This window comes from Palaemon carinicauda, chromosome 1 (assembly GCF_036898095.1).
Source record: "Palaemon carinicauda isolate YSFRI2023 chromosome 1, ASM3689809v2, whole genome shotgun sequence".
Classification (NCBI taxonomy): Eukaryota; Metazoa; Arthropoda; class Malacostraca; order Decapoda; family Palaemonidae; genus Palaemon; species Palaemon carinicauda.
In genome coordinates this window covers 275408849-275433223 of record NC_090725.1, presented here as the reverse complement: position 1 = coordinate 275433223, position 24375 = coordinate 275408849, and the positions used below count along the sequence as shown (strand labels likewise).

General features: G+C 43.8%; 1 protein-coding gene across 1 annotated transcript in view; it reads left to right on the top strand.

The window, feature by feature from the left end:
- Positions 1–15695, top strand: part of LOC137639222 (zinc finger protein 721-like) — a 159394-nt gene extending 143699 nt beyond the window's left edge. The window contains exons 8-9 of the mRNA XM_068371521.1: positions 11870–11927; positions 12309–15695. Of these exons, the coding sequence (XP_068227622.1) occupies positions 11870–11927; positions 12309–13303 (1053 nt within the window). The 3' untranslated portion in view covers positions 13304–15695. The remainder of the gene's footprint in view (positions 1–11869; positions 11928–12308) is intronic.
- Positions 15696–24375: the final 8680 nt, after the last annotated feature.

Below are 24375 nucleotides of genomic sequence, written 5' to 3'. Positions count from 1 at the left end.
AGCAATAGCGGAGTTCCTCATGTATTTGCGTGAAGAAATGCGCCTGTCAGTCTCGGCAGTAAAAGGCTATTGCTCAGCCTTAAGCCTCGCCTTCAGACTGAAAGGAATGGACATTTCTTAATTGCTAGAACTTTCCTTACTCATACAGAGTTATGAACTTACCTGCCCCCAGTCAGAAGTGAGACCTCCCCCATGGAACGTGGTTCGAGTTCTCAGGTCTCTCAAGAGACCTCCCTATGAACCATTACGCCAGGCAACCGATTGCCACCTGACTTGGAAGATGGTGTTCCTGCTAGCTTTGGCTTCGGCCAAGGGAGTCGGTGAACTTCTTGGTCTCTCATATGATATCGCCCATTCAAGGGGATGGGGAGAGATAACTTTCAGCTTCGTCCCTAAGTTTATTGCTAAGAATCAGAACCCGGGAGTAGCGGATCCACGATTCGACTCCTTCCGAATTTTTAGTCTCCGTACTGTAACAGATGACCCAGACCATCTCTTACTATGCCCAGTGAGGAGTTTGAGGCTGTATCTTAAGAGAACAGCTGCAGCCCGTCCTCGTGTGCCTGCACTATTCGTCAGCACAGGAAGGACCAAGAGGAGAGTCACTAAGAACACCATCTCAGCATGGATTTACAAGGTCATAGACCATGTACTGAATCCAGACCCTCCTCCTTCACGTCGCCCCAGAGCTCATGATGTCAGGGGCATAGCTACATCCCTGGCATTCAAGAGAAACTTCTCAGTGACGCAGGTTCTTCAAGCTGGGGTGTGGAATTGTCAGACCACATTCACATCCCACTACCTGCAAGACGTGACCCACAGGAGACTCGATACGTTCTCTCTCGGTCCTGTGGTGGCTGCACAACTGCTGGTTTAAAACCTCAAGCTCTTTATTGGACAAGTAGCAGAAGGTTGAGGGCATTGTTACCTGGTTTTAGTCTGCGCGAATGAAAAGGTTTGACTGTCCCTTATTCTTTTCTTCATTCTCCCCTCTCTTGGGGAAAGCAGCATTCTGGGTTCCCTGCATAGCTGACCTCAAACCACTGCAGGTAAACCATGCTCCCTTGTGTACCTAGTATTAAGACTAATACTGTTGCGTCCCCATACCCTGACGAGGTGGTATTGGGAAAGTCCTAGTTACACAGTTTTTCCTTCTAAAGAACTCGGAATAACTTTACCAGGACAGTCACGCTTCTACATACCTCAACACACATCTTGCGTAGGCCGCGGACCTTGCGTAGCAAGGTTTTAGCGAGGTGCAGGGACTACTTATTTTTTGAGTACTGATACACTCAGATAAGGAGCTCCTGGGTAAACCCAAAAGCCAGATTGGCTGGGACATCCACCCTTCCTAATGGGTGAGTCACCCCTATTAAATAGCGTGGTTTATATACCAGTTACGGAACAAATGACAAATTCGTAGATAATTTTTATTTTTCCTAACTATACAAACCTTAGCTATTTAAGCAAACTTACCCGCCAGCCCTATCCCCCTTGAAGTCCTACCTCCAAGCAAAGTGAGCTCAATCACAGGTGTGTGAGGGGGCCGGTAGCAAGCTACTCTCCCCTACCACAGATAACTAGCGGTATGGATAGTTAACCCTCGTTAAAAATCAATGGCTCGTCATTTCAGCTACGCCGAAAGTAATACCTTATTAAATAGCTAAGGTTTGTATAGTTAGGAAAAATGCAAATTATCTATGAATTTGTCATTTTCAATGGGTTTCTTTTTTCAGGAAGTGATTACTGTTGCTAGTGATGGAAGGGTAGCAAGAAGCTTGTGTTGGTCAAGAATGTGGGGTTGGTTGCCCCTCTGCTTGACCAGCAGAAAGGGAAGCAACTGGTAATTTTGTTTCTGTCAGGTCTTGTACCGGGAGTTCAAGTGATCAAATTTATTGGTGGGGGAGGGACTGAGTCTCTGAAGCATGCTGTCTTACCCTTGGCCTTAGCGAGGGAGGAAGAGGCTCAGGGGCAGTATGTCTCAAGGACCCTGAACTTTGGTCCAGAGGCCACTGCTGCAGACTACCCTGAGTTGGAGAGTTCGTTTGTGAAGATCCTTGCGCTCATTCATGAGTGCAACGTCCTGGGGAGGCTACCTTGGCACCTCCTTTGAAAAGGACCTCAATCACTGATCGGCACTTTGGTGCTCCTCAAGGATCGAAACCCTCATTGGAGTTGCCATGGTCAGATCTGGTGGACTTAGCCCTGGACCGGGTTGATGATCAGATCAGTGAATGAGAATTCACTTCTTTCGAGCAGGTCAAGCAAGATCCTGCCACCCCGCCTCTCCAGGCTCCTCTACACCTCTTCAGATTGACCTTTCAGTGAGCGCTCTGACGGGGCTCTCTTTAGAGAGATTCAAGGGGGACAGCATGCCCTTCTGGACCTGTGAGTCAGCATCCATAGTGGAGGCTTCGGCTTTGGCCTATCTCCACGCTATTTCTTTAGTTGATCATTGGTTAGGAGCAGTTACATACTTTGGAAAGTCAGTGATGTTGTTCGAGCCTTTGAGGTCATCAGACTGGAATCTGACTTGCAAAATTTTCTTTCCGCTAGCTTTAGCATCAGTGAGGAGAATTGGCGAATTGCACAGTCTATCTTATACTGTCACTGACGCTGACGATGAGAGGGTGGAACCTTCAGTTTTGTGCTGAACTTCGTGGCCAAGATCCAACCCACAGGGCTGCAGGTTCGAGTCCTTATCCCGCTCCATTCACTCCCTTTGAGAGGCATCGGGTGGTGATTAAGGTGTGTCCCGTAAGGGCTCTGCGGTACTATCTGAAAAGGACCAGACCTGACACCTCAGGCCTGAGTGTCGGAGATGTTTCATTAGCACTGGCAAATCCAAGAAAGAGGTGTCAAGTGTAATGGGAGGAAATGGTGTTCCAATAAATATCTATTATAGAATATCATCATCCTCCTCTAATATCTTTAACTAAATCTTTGCCCTACTGTACACTTAGTGGTAAGACAAACAATAGAATAGGGAGAACAGAACCACAAACAAATTTTAAATCTGATAACACATCGTAGGTGATGTCTTTTTAAGGACATGATCAAATATATAAATAATTCATATGAGCATGACCTATCATTTAATAGGGTTGCCATTGTATATTATGTCAGCGAAGTAGTACTGTTACTATATTTTGCTAATGATTTAGACTAGGCTATACAGTGATTTAAGAAAGCCTAGCCTAGCCTATTGTTAATTGGGGGAAATTTATTGAACTTTTGTTGAATAGTTTAGGCTACAAATATATTTTTGTTCATAATTACATAGGATGTAGACTAAACTCTTAGTTAACAAATCTAACCTACAGTAGTTGCCTACTATAGCCTAGCCTGATGAAGTCAATTACAAACCTTGAGTAGGGTAACCTGCATGATTTTTGAAGAGGTCTTACCTATACTATGTAAAATTAAGAATATACTCTAGCCTACCTTATTTTATTTTGTTTAAATTTACTTTTTTTCTTAATTCCTTTAGGTAGCGTACTGTACAGTATTTATTCTTTTTTCCTTCCCATTTACTTGTGTGAAAATAATTTTTCTTGTTTTCTATTAAAATCATTTATTTTTATATATCACAAATTATTAAATATGTAAAATCTTCCAGAGTCACAGTCTTGGAGTGAGATAATACTCTGATGTTACGAGTAAAAGAATAAAATATCTTTCATGATGAAGCGACGTTTAATTCTTCACCGGACAGTCCTCGAAATCCCCGGGATGCACATTCAAAGAGGAGAAATCTAAAGGAATAAGGCCTATACCAAACCTCAGTGATAATGGATATTAATTTTTCCTACCAAAAAGGGGTACAGTATTGTTTTGAGGTTTGTTGTATATTAATTTCAAGTATAATGTCATGGGAAAAAAACTATGTCACAAGAAACAGTCTCTTCCTGGTTTTTTTAGATGATTTGTAAGGCTTACTCATTGACTGACGAGAGAATCGAGGTGGTAGCCTGAACTAGAGCTCCCAAAATCAGCAGTATTAGCCCCACCCTTGCTTTCAGGAGGAATCTGTCAGTGGGCAAAGATTTGAAGGCTGGTGTCTGGAAGAGACAAACCACCCCCATGGCCTTTTATTTTCAGGAGTTTACCCACAAGTCCCTTGATACCTTTGTACTTGGACCTCTGGTGGCTGCTTAAGTTGATGTCTAGCCAGCCCAGGTCCCACATAGGGCAAAGATACATCTCATCTATGGTAATATGTAGTAGTTATAAATCTGGAATGAACAGTAGTATACCTGGCCCTTCATCAGTTTTCTGTCCTCCCTTGGGAATAAAGCGGTAGAAATGTTACAAGCAGGTCAGACCAGATACTGGTATGTTTTACTTCAAACCACCATGCTTTAATTCTAAGAAATTAACTCTCCCCATCCTCCAGTTACGAGCGGGAGGATAGTGTGTCTTAAACCCATTAATCATCATACTTGGTATCTGACTCCTTCAGGGGAAAGGCTTTTCCATGTTTATCAAGTACTGTACATGTATTCATGTACAACCCAGGGCCTATCAGCCTTTCATTCATATGATAAATAGATAGAGGGTGGCAGTCATCCTTGCTTCACACCCATTCAATTTAAGTATTGATCATTTCAAGAGAAAAAATTGAATCTTCCAGGTTGGTTCCAGGAGATTTCCAACCCACCAAGCAGTGAGTCTCCCTAAGTAAAGGATTAGGGTTTGTTTGATGAGTAGGATAAAAAAAAATAGATTTTTATTGTTATATGTATTTTTCCTTTAATCCAACTTCCTTCCTCAACCACCCCTCTCATCCCTGGGACGGCGTCAATGTCCTGAGATGTCAGGATGCCAGAAAACGTCTAATTAATCAATTAATCATTCCTGGGATAAAATATCTAAAGTGAGGTTTCTCCGACTGGAAAGCGGGTGGAGCTCCTCATCCCACTCCCCAACCAGTTGGATAACCACTCGTTATTCAACTTTGATGACCAATTCTAACTCACACTGAAATAATATCCCTAATTAAAGGAATTAGGCTGATATGTGCAGAAAAAATACAAATTACTTGAAAAATTTGTGATTTCAGGAGAGAGACTCAAGTGTCTGGAACATTTTGAGACCAGAAATGGACTAATTTTAAGTACAGTACTGTACATATGTTTTTCAATATTAATCTTACCCGATGATCATGTAGCTGTCAACTCCGTTGCCCGACAGAAATCTACGGTCGGGATACGCCAGCGATCGCTTATACAGGTGGGGGTGTACTCACCAGCGCCATCTGTGGTCAGGTACTCCAGTACTTCTTGTCAACAAGACCTCAATTTTTCCTCTGTCGTGCCACCGGCAAGACCTACATGGATACGCTGTTGATTTTGGAGTCTTTTGTTCACGATTTGGTGAAGTATTTGCTCTGAAATTTAGCCTTCGCTGTACAGGAAGCTTTAGCCTTAGCTTAGCAAGCTTTTGGTATTAATTTGATTCATTGGTTAACGATCTTTGCTTTACTTTGGAATTCCCCCTTTGACTACTTCTAGAATTCAAGATGTCTGACACTTCCCAAGTTCCTAAATATAGGCGATGTAGTGTTAGTGCTTGTAATAGGCGTCTTCCGAAGGCCTCTTTTGATCCTCACACCGTATGTTCCAATTGTAGGGGAAAATCCTGTCAATTGGAAGATCGATGTGGGGAATGTGCTGGGCTTTCGGAATTCGATTTTAATGAATTCCTCAGATATACTCGTAGGTTAGAGAAGGAGAGAGATAGGAGGAGTTCTTCTCGCTCTTTGGTTATTTCCTCTCCCCATGCCCCTCAACCTTTTCCTTCCCCTGTGGTGGTGACCCCCGAACCTGCTACGAGTGCTCAGCCTGCAATGGCTGATATGTTGCGTGCCATTCAGGCTCTCGGTGATAAGGTGGAGTCGTTGGTTAGTGACCGCAATCAGCTCTTTGCGGATGTCAGAGAGCTGAAAGCGAAGAGTGCAGTGGGAAGTGTTAGTGCTAGTGCTGTGCATAGTGTCAGTGTCAGTGTTGCGCATGAGGATACATCTGTGCGTGCCAGTCGTCCTCCCAGTCCGGGACCTCTTGCAAGCTCCCAAGCCCAGGGGAGAAGCAATGTCGAAGGACCAAAGGGTTCGGCGGGCCTTGATCGGCGCACAGATGTATCCTCAGTGGTTGCGGACGTATCTGCTAAGGATCGTCCCTTCCATTCCCAGACGAATGAGCCCTTACATTCCTCGTCTGTGGAAGAGGTTTCCAGGAGGAAACGGTGGACTAAGGTCTCACGACCGCTTAAGCGTAAAGTCCCTTCAGAGCTAGTCCAACGGCCCAGGTGTAGCCACTGGGTCAGTTCGGACTCGCCGCAGTCATCGGATGACTGCACACCTCCCAAGAGAGGTAGAGTGGTCCCTCAACAGGCCTCTGCTCCAACCACAGTAGACCCTAAGTGGTCCATGCTGCAGACTATGCAGTCTCAGCTTGCGGCTTTTATGCAGGATTATCAGGCAGAGAAGGTTAACATCCCTCCTCCTGTGAGAGCTCCTCCACAGTTGCGCAGTCCTCAGCCCATGCAGCATGCTCTGCAGACCTTACAGCATGAGCCGCATTCCATGCAGCATGAACCTCATACCATGCAGCATGAGCCTCATCCCATGCAGCATGAGCCTCATACCATGCAGCATGAGCCTCATACCATGCAGCATGAGCCTCATCCCATGCAGCATGAGCCTCATCCCATGCAGCATGAGCCGCATGCCATGCAGCATGAGCCGCATACCATGCAGCATGAGCCGCATCCCATGCAGCATGAGCCGCATGCCATGCAGCATGAGCCGCATGCCTCACAGCATGCTCTGCATACCACCGCAGACCCTCCCTCACACCGGCCCTCTGCTTTTGTTGTTGCCAGCTCACAGTCTGTCCAGCAGAGGCATGATGATGGATCCGCAGGTACGCATGCACCCGTTCTGCAGGATTCACCCGTTCAGCTTCCTGCTCTGCCTTTGCCTCTTACAACTCAACTGTCGGGTGAGGAGGCTTCTGAGGATGAAGCTGCTCATCTTGATGATCCTCATTCTGATGTTGAAGGACACAAGTCTTCGCCACCCTCCTTAGACTTCCGCAAAGTCCTTGCTTTGTTCAGAGAGTTGTACCCTGAACACTTTGTGTCTGCAACCCCTCGTTCTCCTCCCTCCGAGTTTGCTCTGGGCATGCAGCCTACTGCGCCTGCCTTCACCAAGCTTGTTCTTGCCAGATCTTCAAGGAGAGCTTTGAGGGTTATGGGGGATTGGTTGCAGTCCAAGAAGCAACTGGGAAGGACCTCTTTTGTGTTTCCTCCTCCCAAGCTGGCTTCTAAGTCGGGCGTCTGGTATGCCACGGGAGAGGAACCTGGCTTGGGGGTTCCTGCCTCTGCCCAGGCCGACTTCTCAAGTCTGGTTGACTCTCCCCGCAGGTTGGCTATGAGACGTTCGAAGATCTGCTGGTCCCCTACAGATCTTGATCACTTGTTAAGGGGAGTCTTTCGTGCCTTCGAGATATTCAACTTCCTCGATTGGTGTCTGGGAGCCTTAAGCAGGAAGACTGCCCCTTCTGACAAGGACTCAGCCATGCTGATCATGTCCAGCATGGACAAGGCAATACAGGATGGGTCTGGCGAGCTTGCGGCTTCTTATGTATCAGGGGTCCTCAAGAAAAGGGAACATCTGTGCTCCTTCTTATCTGCTGGTATCACCCCTTGCCAGAGGTCAGAGTTACTTTTTGCTCCTCTGTCCAAGTGTCTGTTTCCGGAGGAATTAATTAAGGGGATGACTGCCTCTCTTCTCCAGAAGGATACGCATGACCTCATGGCTTCTTCTGCACGTAAGGCTAAGATCTTACCTTCCGTGTCTAAACCTTACCGCCCTCTAGCAGTTGATACTCCTGCTTCCAGGTTCATCCCACCCTTTCGTGGCAGAACCTCCAGCAGAGGAGGTACCCGTGCAGACAGTAACCGTGGCAAGCCCAAGAAGGGTTCCAAGTCCACAAGAGGCAAGTTTTGACTTTCCTCCTCTCCAGACAGCTGTAGGAGCCAGACTCAAGACCTTCTGGCAAGCTTGGGAGAGCAGAGGTGCAGACACTCAGTCTGTGAAGTGGCTGAGGGAGGGATACAGAATTCCGTTCTGCCGCAATCCCCCTCTAGCTACATCTCCCATCAACCTCTCTCCCAACTACAAGGAGAAGGACAAGAGGCTAGCGTTGCAACAAGAGGTGTCGCTCTTGCTACACAAGGAGGCAGTGGTCATAGTCCGGGACCATCAATCCCCGGGCTTTTACAACCGTCTCTTCCTGGTAGCCAAGAAGACAGGAGGTTGGAGGCCGGTGCTGGACGTCAGTGCGCTCAATGCTTATGTCACCAAGCAGACGTTCACTATGGAGACGACGAAGTCGTTCCTAGCAGCGGTCAGGCAGGAGGACTGGATGGTCTCGTTAGACCTGAAAGACGCATACTTTCACGTCCCCATCCATCCAGACTCCCAACCTTTCCTGAGATTCGTCTATGGAAAGGTTGTGTACCAGTTCCAAGCCCTGTGTTTTGGCCTAAGCACGGCACCTCTTGTGTTTACGCGACTGATGAGGAATATTGCTAAATTCCTTCACTTGGCAGACATCAGAGCCTCCCTCTATTTAGACGACTGGCTTTTAAGAGCTCCCACAAGTCGTCGCTGTCTGGAGAATCTCAGATGGACTATGGATCTGACCAAGGAACTGGGCCTCCTGGTCAATTTAGAGAAGTCCCAGCTCGTCCCATCCCAGACCATTGTTTACCTGGGTATGGAGATTCAGAGTCGAGCTTTTCGGGCTTTTCCGTCGGCCCCAAGAATCAACCAAGCCCTAGAGTGCATCCTGAGCATGCTGAGAAGGAGCCGATGCTCAGTAAGGCAGTGGATGAGTCTAACAGGGACACTTTCATCGCTGGCCCTGTTCATCGAGTTAGGGAGACTCCACCTCCGCCCCCTTCAGTATCATCTGGCTGCTCACTGGATCAAGGACATGACGCTAGAGACGGTCTCAATTCCTGTTTCCGAAGAGATGAGGTCTACTCTAACGTGGTGGAAGAACAGCATTCTTCTCAAGGAAGGTCTTTCGTTAGCTGTTCAGACCCCCGACCACCATCTCTTCTCGGACGCATCAGACTCGGGCTGGGGTGCGACATTGGACGGACAGGAATGCTCGGGAACATGGAATCAGGAACAAAGAACACTCCACATCAATTGCAAGGAGTTGTTGGCGGTTCATCTGGCCTTAATGAACTTCAAGTCCCTCCAGCTAAACAAGGTGGTGGAGGTGAACTCCGACAACACCACAGCCTTGGCTTACATCTCCAAGCAGGGGGGGACTCATTCGAGGAAGTTGTTCGAGATCGCAAGGGACCTCCTCATTTGGTCAAAAGATCGAAGGCTCACGCTGGTAACGAGGTTCATTCAGGGCGATATGAATGTCATGGCAGATCGCCTCAGCCGGAAGGGTCAGGTCATCCCCACAGAGTGGACCCTTCACAAGAATGTTTGCAGCAGACTTTGGTCCCTGTGGGGTCAGCCAACCATAGATCTGTTCGCTACCTCGATGACCAAGAGGCTCCCATTGTATTGTTCGCCGATTCCAGACCCAGCAGCAGTTCACGTGGATGCTTTTCTGCTGGATTGGTCCCATCTCGACCTGTATGCATTCCCGCCGTTCAAGATTGTCAACAGGGTACTTCAGAAATTCGCCTCTCACAAAGGGACACGGCTGACGTTGGTTGCTCCCCTCTGGCCCGCGAGAGAATGGTTCACAGAGGTACTGCAATGGCTGGTCGACGTTCCCAGGACTCTTCCTCTAAGAGTGGACCTTCTACGTCAACCTCACGTAAAGAAGGTACACCCAAGCCTCCACGCTCTTCGTCTGACTGCCTTCAGACTATCGAAAGACTCTCAAGAGCTAGAGGCTTTTCGAAGGAGGCAGCCAGAGCGATTGCTAGAGCTAGGAGGACATCCACTCTCAGAGTCTATCAATCTAAATGGGAAGTCTTCAGAAACTGGTGCAAGGCCAATGCAGTTTCCTCAACCAATACCACTGTAACCCAGATTGCTGACTTCCTGTTACATCTAAGGAACGGTAGATCCCTATCAGCTCCTACGATCAAGGGTTATAGAAGTATGTTGGCAGCGGTTTTCCGCCACAGAGGCTTGGATCTTTCCTCCAACAAAGATCTGCAGGACATCCTTAGGTCTTTTGAGACCTCTAAGGAACGTCGGTTGTCCACTCCAGGCTGGAATCTAGACGTGGTCCTAAGGTTCCTGATGTCATCTAGATTTGAACCGCTCCAATCAGCCTCTTTGAAGGACCTCACATTAAAAACTCTTTTCCTAGTATGCCTAGCAACAGCTAAGAGAGTAAGTGAGATCCACGCCTTCAGCAGGAACATAGGTTTCACATCGGAAACGGCTACATGTTCCTTGCAGCTCGGTTTTTTGGCTAAAAACGAGCTTCCTTCACGTCCTTGGCCTAAATCGTTCGAGATCCCTAGCCTATCCAACTTAGTGGGTAACGAGCTGGAGAGAGTACTTTGCCCAGTCAGAGCTCTTAGGTACTATCTGAAAAGGTCAAAACCTTTACGAGGACAATCAGAAGCCTTATGGTGTGCTGTTAAGAAGCCTTCGCTACCAATGTCTAAGAACGCAGTTTCTTACTACATCAGGCTTCTGATTAGAGAAGCTCATTCTCATATGAAGGAAGAAGACCTTGCTTTACTGAAGGTAAGGACACATGAAGTGAGAGCTGTGGCTACTTCAGTGGCCTTCAAACAGAACCGTTCTCTGCAGAGTGTTATGGATGCAACCTATTGGAGAAGCAAGTCAGTGTTCGCATCATTCTATCTCAAAGATGTCCAGTCTCTTTACGAGAACTGCTACACCCTGGGACCATTCGTAGCAGCGAGTGCAGTAGTAGGTGAGGGCTCAGCCACTACATTCCCATAATCCCATAACCTTTTTTAACCTTTCTCTTGATTGCTTTTATTGTTGTTTTTGGGTTGTACGGTCGGCTAAGAAGCCTTCCGCATCCTGGTTGATTTGGCGGGTGGTCAATTCTTTCTTGAGAAGCGCCTAGGTTAGAGGTTATGATGAGGTCCTTTAGTATGGGTTGCAGCCCTTTATACTTTAGCCACCTAAGAGTCGTTCAGCATCCTAAGAGGACCGCTACGCTCAGTAAGGAAGACGTACTTATTAAAGGCAGAGTAATGGTTCAAGTCGACTTCCTTACCAGGTACTTATTTATTTTTTATTGTTATTTTGAATAACTAATAAAAATGAAATACGGGATACTTAGCTTCTTTGTTAACATGTATACTGGTCTCCACCCACCACCCTGGGTGTGAATCAGCTACATGATCATCGGGTAAGATTAATATTGAAAAATGTTATTTTTATTACTAAAATAAATTTTTGAATATACTTACCCGATGATCATGATTTAAATGACCCGCCCTTCCTCCCCATAGAGAACCAGTGGACCGAGGAGAAAATTGAGGTCTTGTTGACAAGAAGTACTGGAGTACCTGACCACAGATGGCGCTGGTGAGTACACCCCCACCTGTATAAGCGATCGCTGGCGTATCCCGACCGTAGATTTCTGTCGGGCAACGGAGTTGACAGCTACATGATCATCGGGTAAGTATATTCAAAAATTTATTTTAGTAATAAAAATAACATTTTTAAATACTGTATAGTTATTAAGAATTAGTAAAAGTAAAACCTCTTATATTTTGAAAAGAGATAATGATTTGATTATGCAATGTAATCTTTACTCATATTTAATGAGTTTTATATATACTCCTAGATGTTTACATACTCTGTACTATAACCAGCTTTCTTTTTCAGGGTATTCCAATCAGTGAAAATGATCTTCAGACTCCCCCCATAAAGACAATGGATTTAAGTGATTGTCTTTCCTTATAATTAAGGGTTTTCACTTAAAATTCTTCATTTCTTGATGTAAATGTATTGTAGATGGCAATGAAATTGTCAGAAAATTAGATATTGTTCATGAATTTTTAAGGTGAATTGTGATGCTGATGCTTGAGAAAAAATTAATTATAAATAATTTGCCATGTCAGTTACTGTCATAAAATTTAGTAGTGTTCATGTTGAAAATACTTTGCTTTATATGTATGGAGGAGAATATTTCTACCAACTTATCCAACTATGAAGAGGTGAGTTTATTTTCATTCAACCCCTGTAAGCTGCAGTAACAAAAGACATGAAGTGCTGAACGTAATGCAGTATTTACATTTGCGTGATATCAGAAGATTTTGAAAAGTTAAAGCATCCAAGGACAGGAAATCAAGAATGGATTCCGAGGTTTACCCTGAACTTCTTGTTAAAGTTGAAATTGAAGATCCATCACCAGGGGAACAAGAAAATAGAGATTTAGATGGGTATCATAGTGCAACCACAAATGATAGCTCATTGTTTTTGGATACGTGCAGGGGAATTAAGACAGAACCAGTAATATATGAGTCTGATGGCAGTGTCAAATATTCATTCCAAAATGATTCACCAGAGCATGAGCAAGACCAACTGAGCTGTGACGAAGACTATGGAAGAGAAGGAAATGGGAAATTACGAACAGTTATGAAGCATGGATATGGTCAGCTTTTAAAACTGAATGAAAGTCTTGAAAATCAAAAGCAGACCCACAAAGAAAAAGAAGCTTTGTCATCCCCTCTTTATGATAAAAGGTTCCCAACTAAATCTTGCTTGAGGAAAGAAGAGTCTGTTCATACCAAGAAGAAGCCATTAATGTGCAGTGATTGTGGAAAACCTTACTTTCAGAGAAGTGAACTCAAAGCTCATATGAGAATTCACACGGGAGAGAAACCATTTACTTGCACCGAGTGTGGAAAATCGTTTTTAAGAAAAAGTCATCTTGTACGTCACATGAATATTCACACTCGAGAAAAATCGTTAAATTGCAACATATGTGGAAATGCATTTTCACTGAAAAGTGAACTCAAAGCCCACATGAGAATTCACACAGGTGAAAAACCTTTTATTTGCACTGAATGCGGAGAAGCATTTATGTGGAAAAGTCGTCTCATACCTCACATGAGAATTCATACGGGAGAGAAGCCATTTACTTGTAGTGAGTGCGGAAAAGCATTTTTAAGGAAAAGTCACCACAATGCTCATATGAAAATTCATACTGGAGAGAAGCCATTTATGTGTGAGGATTGTGGGAAAGCATTTTATCGGAAAAGTCACCTTATGTTACATAAGAAATCACATCGAAGAAAAGCTATTCATATGCTTTAATGTTAAAGAGATCGTTTCTAAAAATGTAGCTTTAGATCCCATAAAAAGTCAGTCATATAAAACCTTTCACTTGCACAGAATTTAAAAAAATAAAATTTAGAATTAATCTTAATGAGCACACATGGATTTATGCAAATGTGATTTTTTATAAAGTAATCATAAACTGTACTGCAGAATTTACCTTATTCATGTAGTAACCATATGTGAGCAGTAGATGTTGAAGATTTTACAGTATACCGTGAGATAGATATAATTTTATGGAGAAATTTTTAGGTACAGATACTAAGGAGGCTTATCTCTTACACTGAACAATAGAATATCATATTTTATATGCACCTTAAGCTACCTTTGGTAGAAAGTTCTAAACCCTTGAATAAAATAAGCTAAAGCATTAGTGCTTGAATGTGCGTTCTTTTTTTTATCTTGCCGAGTAGATATCATTGCCCTCATAGTTCATCTGCTTTCTGTACCTCTTGTTACTCCTTTTGTGAAGTAATAGAGAGAGTTTCATCTTTCCTTGTTTTATCACCTGAGAGTTTTTAGCTAACAGATGTCACCTCCTTAGGATGCTAATCTTCTGATATACCTGATCTTTCATTATACATTCAGAGATTTTACTAAAAGTTAAAGATGATGATAGTTTTGTGGGTGAAAATTATCTAGTATTGCTGAATGCATTTCCAGCAGCTTAAGTATTTTTTATGCCCTCCTTTTAGCCACTAGCAAGGTTCTTATTTTTATTAAAAGTTCTGAAAAAGCTGTATGCCTTGCTGAAGATTTCTCAGATAGGAATTCACAGTTGTTCCATAACTGGAATACAAACCTACGCTATTTATTAGTGGTATTACTTTTGGTTAAACTGAAAAGGGGGTAGCTTTCTACTGCTCCCACTCACACACCTGTGATTTAGCTCACTTTACTTTTGGCTCGGATGGAGGCTTATTACCGCTCTTCCTCCTCGCCTATTTTGGACTGCCATTTAATTTTTGTCTTTTATCTTACATTTTTCTTATAGTGTATGTATTCATGAAAACATTCTGAATGTTTATATTCTTACGAAGCTGGTCTAGTGTAGAGTAAATACAGTAGTTTATTAAGAATTTTATTTATATTTTATTTGTGCATTGAAGAGAGGTTAGCCAGCTCTCAAGATGAGCTCTTCTCATGTATATTTAAGTATATTATGTAAATCATGTAAGACTTTCGTCGTTAATTTCATTATATTCTTTATTCAAGTCAGTATATGTAAATTTTTTATATTTTTATTAGGTATTGCGTCATGTTTGTGACAGAATACGCAATTGTTTTGAATGCCATGTGCTTTTGAAGTTTCTGGAGGGCCCTAGTGCTGGGTTTTATCTTTTTTTTTTTTGATTTGGGGATAAAGGGTGGGCGGAGCTAGCTGACACAGTTTTTCTCCCTGTTGCATGAATATGCATTCAAGAGAGTAATACTTGGTAACTCTGATGCTTTTAGGCCAACCCCCCACGCTTCCAGAGTGAATGGAACATTCTGGAGGTAGCTAAGTCTATTATGTAAGGCGACACCAGGGTTAGATAGAGAGATAGAGATTTCCAGCTTTAAGATCACTATCTCCCCTCTCTCTCACTCTCATATGCAGTTCAGTACATTGTTTTAAAAGTGTTGTGACGTATCAAAGTTTCGGTGTGACGGATTTTGTAAACATAGTGAGTACTTATAATAATTCTCTTAGAGTTTTTATAAATGACCCTGTATGAAGGTGATAGGTTCTAGTATTTTGATCTTGTTATCTATTTTTCATTAAGTGTCAAACTTAAATATTGTATTCAGATTTAATTTCAAATGAAACAAGTAATTGTATAATTTTCATAAGTTATGTCTTTACTTAGTCTAAGGTTTATTCAGATTTAACATTTAAAAGTCAAGTGATTATATAATTTTCAGATCGTAACATTTTTGTCTTAATCTAAGTTTTGTTCAGACTTAATATTTTGAGTAATTTATTTGTTTTATGTAAATTCTTTCAAAGTTGTAATTTATATAGAATATATTTATTTTTGTAAAGAGTATATTATTCCAATCACCATTGTTTTAAATAGTATTCACTTGTATCCTGTTAAGAAATGTAAGTTTTAAATAATTCTTAAGAATAATTACCCAGTTTGGTTTTGAGTGTACTTAAGAGATCTTTGGATATTCAGTGTTTTATATATTGCTGTCTGGGAGTTACTTAACTGTCTCAGAGTTCAGGTATTGATATTTCCAAGTGTAACAGATTTAATGTAAAAGCAAACAAGTGAGTTTGGAAATAGAGAGGTTGTTTAGCTTGCCAGCCATAATATATATAATATATGTTTGGTTCCCAGACACGAGCCATAGTATAATATATTTTTGGTGCCCAGACCCAGGAGCCATCATCATATAATATATATATATATACAGTGTATATATATATATATATATATATATGTATATATATATATCTATATATATATATATATATATATATATATATATATATATATATATACAGTATATATATATATATATATATATATATATATATATATACATATGTATATTTATATATATATATATGTTGTAAGATTCCTTTTCAGTGTTTGTGCTGTGTGTGATAATGTAATACAGCAGGTTCTCAAGACACTTACGCAAGGCCGGAGAACCTTCCTTTCCGATCTTTCCCCCCTTTGCCCATCGGTCATCCCATCAGCGAATAACCTTCTGTTGACTCGGCCGCCGCCGTACGGGAATCATCATTGTTTGGACCCCCCTCGTTCAACTGTTGTCTTCGTCTTTCCCTCTACCGCGGGGAACACATGGATTCTCTGAGCGAAGGGAGTGTGCCCTTTCAGAGCTTGACTTTGGTCTTTCTCTTTTCAAGGCCGTTCACCTTTCATGGGAGTCCGACAGTATACTAACAGGGGGAGCACCTTTCCCGTTCGTGGGTTAGGTTGCTCTTCCGATGGTTTTCTTCATTATTTGATTGAAATTATAATTATTTGTAATTTAGCTTTTCAGCTTCTTTACTGCGGGGAACACTCCCCGCCGGAGGATCCAGTGATTCTTCCCATTAGTGAATATTTTTAGCTGATTTAAATAATTATAATTCTTGTGTTATTACAGTTGATCTCTGCTCTGCTTCTCCGGTCAAAGTCGACCGGGGAAGGGAGTGCGTAGTTCTTATTTTATGTTTGTTCTCTCGGTGGTCACTCTCTTAGTCGATCGAATAAGAACTGCATCGCTAACTGAGGAAAAATAAAATAAATATTGTAACAAAAAAATCCCTCTTGCGGAACACTTAGTCCATGAACGGGAAGTTCATGGACTAAGTGTTCCGCAAGAGGGAGTTTTTTGTTACAATATTTATTTTATTTTTCCTCAGTTAGCGATGCAGTTCTTATTCGATCGACTAAGAGAGTTGACGAAGTACAGTAGAGTTTTTCCGTTCATGCCTGGGGAATCTGCTGTCACTGCCGGCCCCCAGAGGGCGTCATCCCTTCTTAGAAGTACGCCCATGGCAGCTCCTGATCAGCACTCCATCTTCAAGGATCTAGCCCCGGCTACGGTTCTTCAGGCAGCGCTCTTGGCAGATCATCTTAGAGCGCTGCCAGGAGGTACGCCTCCAGGGGATGACTACTTTCCCTTCAAAGGGAGAGTTTTCCTCCCCAGGTGTTGGGTTGTTTCTCCCTTATGAGGGAGAACTTCCCTGCATCTCCTTCATTACTTCATATCAACTCCGACTGCTGTTGCTGTCTTCACCTAGACTACACTCCCCCCTTGCTGAGTTTCTCTTCCTTGGGGGGTGGAGCATAGTCTTAGGCAAGGGTCTCGTTCACGAGAGCGGCCACTCATAGAGACTTCTCTTCAGAGGATTGCTGCTACTGAAGGTCAGCTTGCTGATCCACCGGCCCCCAGAGGGCGTCATCCCTTCTGAAGAGAAGCCTTTTTGGCTCCTCAGCAACGCAGCCTTCCCCCCGCAGAGGAGCCTCTTCTTCTATCGTCTTCTGGCCCTCGACCTTCGCCATTCCTGGACCTTCTCCTGACGATGCTGCCGCTAGTCCTCGAACTTCGGCTTTATACTCTTCTGTGGATCGCTCACGATCCCCTTCACATGATGTTTGCCCTTCCAAAGGGCACATCCCTGTTCCATACCTGCCTTCTCCGTTCCTGTCTCAGACATCACTTGCCCTCACGAACGCTCCTTCCTTCGCAGTGTTTCAGACCTTAGGCTGGGCACCAGCACTCTCCAAAGCGCCAGCGCTCATCAGTACACCAGCGCTCACTAACATCTCGTCAGTGCTTTCCAGCGTGCCAGAACATCAGCGCTCCCCAGAGCTTCAGCGCTCTCCAGTGCCCCAGCGATTGCTCTCCAGCTCATTCTTGCTGTTCTAACACCAGCATTTTTCCTGCTTGCCAGCTCATCTACGCTTGCCAGCGCACCTGTGCTTGCCAGCGCTCCAACACTCCTCTGTGCTCCAACGCTCTCCTGCACTCAAACGCTCCTCTGCGCTCGCCAGCGCTCCAACGCTCTCCTGCGCGTCTGTGCTCTCCTGTGCATCTGTGGTCTCCTGCTTATTAGCACTCAACTGCGCACCAGCGCTCTCAAGCTTGTCAGAGCTTGCCAACGCTCGCCTGCGCGGCCGCACTCACCTGCGCGCCCGCACTCACCTGTGCACATGCGCTCGCCTAGGTACCAGCGTTCCCCGGCTCGCCAGTACTTGCCTGCATGCCCGCGCTCACCTGCGCACCAGCGCTCTCCGTTTTGCCAGCGCTCTCCAGGTCATAAGTGCTCACCAGGTCACAAGCACTCTCCAGCTCGCCAACACTCTCCTGCGCACTCACGCAAGGGCTAAAAGGAACAGAATGGTAAACTTTTGACAGGTCACCATCACCCCATTCCCCTCCCTGAATACGCATTACAGCGCGCCTGCCCTGGGAAGTCCTCCCTACTTCCCTCTCAGAAGACTGGTATATCTGGTAATGACACTTGACACTAATCTCCACAAAAACCTTCTCATCAAAAACAGGATAACGAGGCTTAGCAAGCTCACAAGACCCTTTCTCAAGACAAGAAGAACTCCCAGCTCAGAGTGGCTATGTCGCCTTAGACACCTATTATCCCTGGACTGTCTAGCTTCCAATGGCCACCTCAGGATTCGCTCTCTCCAGTGGCGGCTTGAGTCCAATTGGAATCAGGCCTTCGATTCGTCAGACACTCTGATCTCCATGGGACCAGAGGATTGGAAGGACCTCAAGGTATGGGAGGCAGTTGAGAATCTACGCGGGGGTGTAACCTTCTCATCCCCCCCCTCCCCCCCTCCCCCTTCCCCGCACTTGATGCTGTGCTTAGGCACATCAAAAGTACCTTCACTTAAATCTCTTAAGAGATAAAGGCTAACTTTCTGGTCCTTCAACAGCCTCATCAGTTCCTGACGGGCCACTCAGTGATGTGATGAGCGACAACATCTAACAGTATAATAATAAGATGGGCTGAAGTCCGCTCGGTACCGCTATCAGCCCGCTTCATTCCAAACTAGAGGAATGTGCCCGCCGACAATCTGAGCACAGCATCTCAGATAAGGTGTACCGAATAATCTTTGGATCACCTGGTAGCCTACAAAGTCCTGACATTATGGGGTTCTCCATCTGTGTATTTATTAGTGATGCCCCTGAACCTCAGCCTTCTGTTGCTCCCCAGTTCTAGACCCCAAGGCTCTCTAGAAAGAGGCATGCTAACAACAGTTGGTACAACAACAACGTTTACGTCTCGTCCCCGTTTTGTCTGATGATAAGGGTACTCACCAAGACTAGAACATCAGCCAGCCTCTCAAGGTCTCTCGTAGCTCTGCTATGGCATTATGTGGAATGGCTTCCGAACCTTCTGCAGCTCCTGACGGAGCCTCCAATAGAACCCTCTCCACGTCACAGACAACCACACTTTGACATCTACCACAAGCTATAGCTTCGCTATGATTGCACGTCTGCAGACTACCCAGCACCTCCTCTCTCAGAGAGGTTTTTCGCACCAAGTTGTGAAGAGGTTATTTGGATATCTGAAGAATACCCCAGCATCAGCTTACCAGGCAAAGTAGAATGTCTTCTGTGGTTGGTGTCATGGGAAAGCGTATCTCTCCACACGATACCTCTATTCCAGCAATTGCGGAATCCTTGAGTATTTGCAGGAGGAAAAGACCCCCCTTTTCAGATTTGGCAGGTAAAGACGATCACTCAACCTTGAGTCTCGCCTTCATACTGAAAGGAAGGGACATCCTCCCTATGGTCTACTTCACCAGGCAACAAATTTTCACCTGGTTTAGAGGACAGTGTTCCCACACTCTTTGACAATGGCCAAACGGGTGAAGGAACTTCATGGTCTCTCATTTGACATTGCCCATTTAATGAGAAGGGTGAAAGGCAACATTCAGTTTCCTCCCTGAGTTTGTTGCCAAGACACAGTCTCCAGAGGTGACGCATCCTAGATCTGACCCCTTCCAGACAATAAGTCTCCACTCGGTACCTGACGATCCAGATCATGTTACTGTACCCTGGAAAGGTTTGATGCTCTACCTCAAGAGAACGGCAACAGTCCACCTGTGTGCCTTCTCTTGTCGTCAGCACTGGGAGAGACAAGAGGATCACCAAAACATGATCTCTGCTAGATTCACAGAATCATCAATTACACTCTGAATTCAGATCCACCTCCAACACATCGACCCACGATGTCCGTGGCATAGCTATACCCCTGGCCCTTTAAAGCAGATTACTCTGTGACGCAGGTTCTACAAGCAAGGGTGTGAATGCTCCAGGCGACTTTCTCAACCCTTTTCCTGCAAGACGTGATCCACAGGAACTCGATACGATCTCTATCGGTCCTGTGGTGGCTGCATAACACCTGGTTAAATACCTCAAGCGCCTTATTGGACAAGTAGCAAGAGTTTGGGGGCATTGTTACCTGGCTTTTGTCTGCATGAATGAAAAGGAATGACTAGCTTTTTCTTTTCTTCATCCTCCCCTCTTATGGGAAAATCAGCATCCTGGGTTCTCTGCACAAGCTGACTTCAACCACTATAGGTAAACCATGCTCCCTTGTTTACCTAGTATTAAGCTAATACTGTTGCGCCCTCATACCCTGGCGAGGTAGTATTGGGAAAGTCTTGGTCCAACCGTTTTTCCTACTGAGTCTCGGAATAACTTTCACCTTGACAGTCACACTGCTTATCTCAACACACAGCTTGCGTAGGCTGCAGAACTTACATAGCAGGGTTAAGCAAGGTATAGGCACTCCTTTTATTTGGTACCAACATATTTAGTACAAGGAGCCCCCGGGTAAAGCCAAATAGCGTAGGTTTGTATTTCAGTTACTGAAAGTAATACCCCTAATAAATAGCTAAAGGTTTGTATCGTTAGGAAAAATACAAATTTGTCATTTTTTACTACAGGAGAATATTTTATCATGTCATCCATGTATACATTATTTTATAATTTTTATGTGAAGATTAATCACAGCACACTCCTTATAGTTGACTTTTTTTTCTAATTTTTCTTAGCCTATGTGACCCTTTATCAGGGGATTTTAACTGAATCCATTGACTTTCTGAAAATTACTTCAACAAAAGCCTTCTTATGTGTGACATAAGTTTCAGTTTGTGAAATACTGCCTCAGCCCTATTTTCATCTTAGAGGAGTCATATGTTATTGTGGTGGTAGTAATCAAGGGGAATATTTTGATGTCTTGTAATAATTATGTGCACCTCCATAGTAGCAGATGATTGCTTGTTTTGTCCATGTTTAGCTCATCTGTGACACATACAGTTGCTACTTGACTTTGGGACACCAGTCCTTCCATACAGTACTTACCTTTTCGGTATGGTATATGTGGACTAGGAAATTAAATGCCTTAACTTCATCTGAATTTGCTCCATCTTATTGCACATATCTTGCTAAGATGTCTTCACTGATTTTGAGCTGAGTTTATAAGATTTACTAACCTTGTATATTGCTTGTCAAGGGAATCTTAGATCTTTAGTAATTAACAGAAAGTCTCTTTGGCAGTAGAGAAGCATGAAATAATTAATTTTGACTTTTATATAAACTCTGGTGCTATAGTTCTTAACTCCTGACATCAGCTGTTTTACCCTACATCACAGATGTGAAATAGTCAAACTGTTTTCACCACTTGAGATAAACCTGTCATTACATGGAATTCCTTTTCTTATGCAGCTGTTGGATATTATCAAACATTGTGCATTCACCCTCATTATAGTTCAATAGACTTTGCATATCCTTCAATATAAATTTCCATTATATTCAACTTAAAAAAAGATAGATAAAGAAATATTTCAGAGTTGCATAAGCTGTTCATAGTCCCACACCCATATGATTTTCATTCTGAACTTTTTCATAATTACACTATAGGGCAGACCAAAATCCTGTCCAGGTTTATCAGAAATTAGCGGAAGATATGTTGAAAACTAATATACCGGTAAAACAATACAGCATATTCTGTAGATTTTGCAGTCTTTTTTTTTTATATATACTGTATATATAAACTTGCATATTATGCAGTCTCATATTTTGTCCCGAGTAAGTTATTAATGTTTTGGTAGATTACACCAGGCTAGGACTACCAAACTTACATCCAATAAAATCTTATTTATTTAGAAATATTTAAGAACCAAAGTAATACGGTATTCAGGAAGGGAGAATTTATATTTTATCCAATCATATTTTGTTTGTTGATTCATTTCCTTCCACCCAAACTCCCTCACAAAAGAAGTACAATGTGCGGCTGTTGATTTAGGATAAAACATTATAAGATAACAGCCTTAAAAGAAATAAATATATGTATACCATTACAATACAGTATTTAAATTTATTTGAAAAGATTTATAAGAAAATACAAATACAAATGTTTTCAAAAACTGCTTCTTTCTAATATTCCTTAGTTAGCAATATTCACTTATTTTAGCACGTAATGTATTTAATCACTGTATTAAATAAATGTTTTTCCATGCTACTAGTATGTCACCACTTTTTATATGCTTTTGTTATTGATTTCAAGTGAATTTTAACTACCACCAGATATTGTTTTTTTTATTTCCAGTCTCCCATTTATCTTCAAGAATATTTGGATATTTGTGTTTATGAAAAATATCGGACTGGTATTACAGTTATCATGCCACAGTTTACTCAAAGCATCCGATGAAATATTTCATAAATAGACATATATAATCGAATACTGCTTCTTCTCAATATGCATTGCAAAGCTCCATTGGTTTAGTTAGTAACTTCACATAATTGCAAATGGTACTTATATTAGTAATACTTTGGTGTTTATTGTGATCATTACTTACTGATATTCCTTTTAAAATCTTAGGTGAATATACTGTATATCTTATAACTTATCCAAGTATTTTGCATTGTACAGTAAAAGCCTATATTGATGATTTCATTAATTTTTTAGTAGTAGCTTGATGTTTATAACGAGCCATATAGCTTAGCCATTTGTTCTGCAATCTTTGATATGCCATATGTACATTATTTTAATTACTCTTACCTGGAATTTGTTGGTATTTTTTTATTGACAGGAAAATATTCAACCCTAATACTGGAAAAATTAACTCTCAATGACTAGGTAAGGCAGCACTCCTGGTGAGGGGGAGGGATGGTATGAGGACCTGGCTGCTCTCCCTCAGTAGTCTTTGCTGTAAACAACTCAATCATTTATTTTTGCATTGTTCAACCTGACATGTTTGTTGTCTCCTTATTTGCAATTTAGAGTTGTTCCAACACGGTTACTTACCTAGAACTACCTTCTTAGGAGTTACTGGTTAACTCTATCTAACCGACCAGCTTTTTGTATAGTTTATCTCCCTCTTCCCGTTTTCTACGGGGTCAACCTCTGGCAGTGTGGTACGTGCCCCGAGGCGACCCCGGGGTCAGGCAGCGTGCTAGCTCAGGTCGAATCGCCAGTAAGTTTCTGGTCGCGACGCGTTAAACATCTCGCCGCGCTCTCTCTTTCCTTGTGCAACCCATGTGTCCCCCGATCCTTTGTGCTTACCGCGTGTTGCCCACGTGTTTTCAATTTCACTTTCCCGTTCATCCTTGTGTCTCTTGGTGTGTTAGCTTTGTGTTATGGAGCATCCTCGTCGTTGCCCTGGGCCTGTGGCTGGGAAGTCTTGCGGGGCTTTCCTCTCCAAGCCTGAGGTTGATCCCCACTCCCTGTGCTCCACGTGTAGGGGGAAAGCATGTTCCCCTACCTCTACGTGCCCGGAGTGTGCTAATTGGACGGAGATCCAGTGGGTGCTCTTTGGGACGAAGAAGAAGAAGGCAGCTAAGAAGATACCTAAAGATTCCAGCATTTCTTCGCCTGTAGGTTCGCCAGACGACTCTGCAGACCGTAGCGCCCGTCCTTCTTCCCCTACCCAGCGTAGGGGACGAGGTAAGTCCGTTGCGGGGAAGAGGCCCATTGCCCTTCCCCAAGAGTCTGATATTCCTGTGGGGGATGTTTCCAGTGTGGGGCAGGCATGTGTGGGGCCTGAGTGGAGTGCGGAAGTGTGGGTAGGAGGCGAGGGCCTGGTGCCCGCAGGTCCCGTCGCCTCGGAAGATCCAATGTGGGGTAGGCTGAGAGCCGATACTTCCCCTGCCTCGTGGTGTGTTTCGGGTGCTTCAACCGCCGGGGGAGACACGGAGAAAGGTAGTTCGTCGTCTTCGGACCTCGCCACGTGGGTGAAACCAAGGACTCCCTTCAGGTCTCCCGTTAGAGAGGATGTAGATCAATGGCTCTGTAAAGGGCTCGCGAGGTCCCCTCCGGCTCCCTCGGCTACGCTACCCCCCGTGTTTCTGCAACTGCCCACACCTGAGAAACGACGTGATTTCCCCCCCCCCCAGTCTTGGACGTGTCGGCCGGTCGTAGAGCTCCGTCCTCATCCTCGTCGTCGTCGTCATCGTCATCGGACTCTTCGTCTTCTTCGTCATCAGAGGATGAAGACTGGAACCTTAACAAAAGGAAGAGGGAGAAATCCCACAAGAAGAAAAAGTCTCGTTCCCGCTCGAGGCATGGTAGGAAA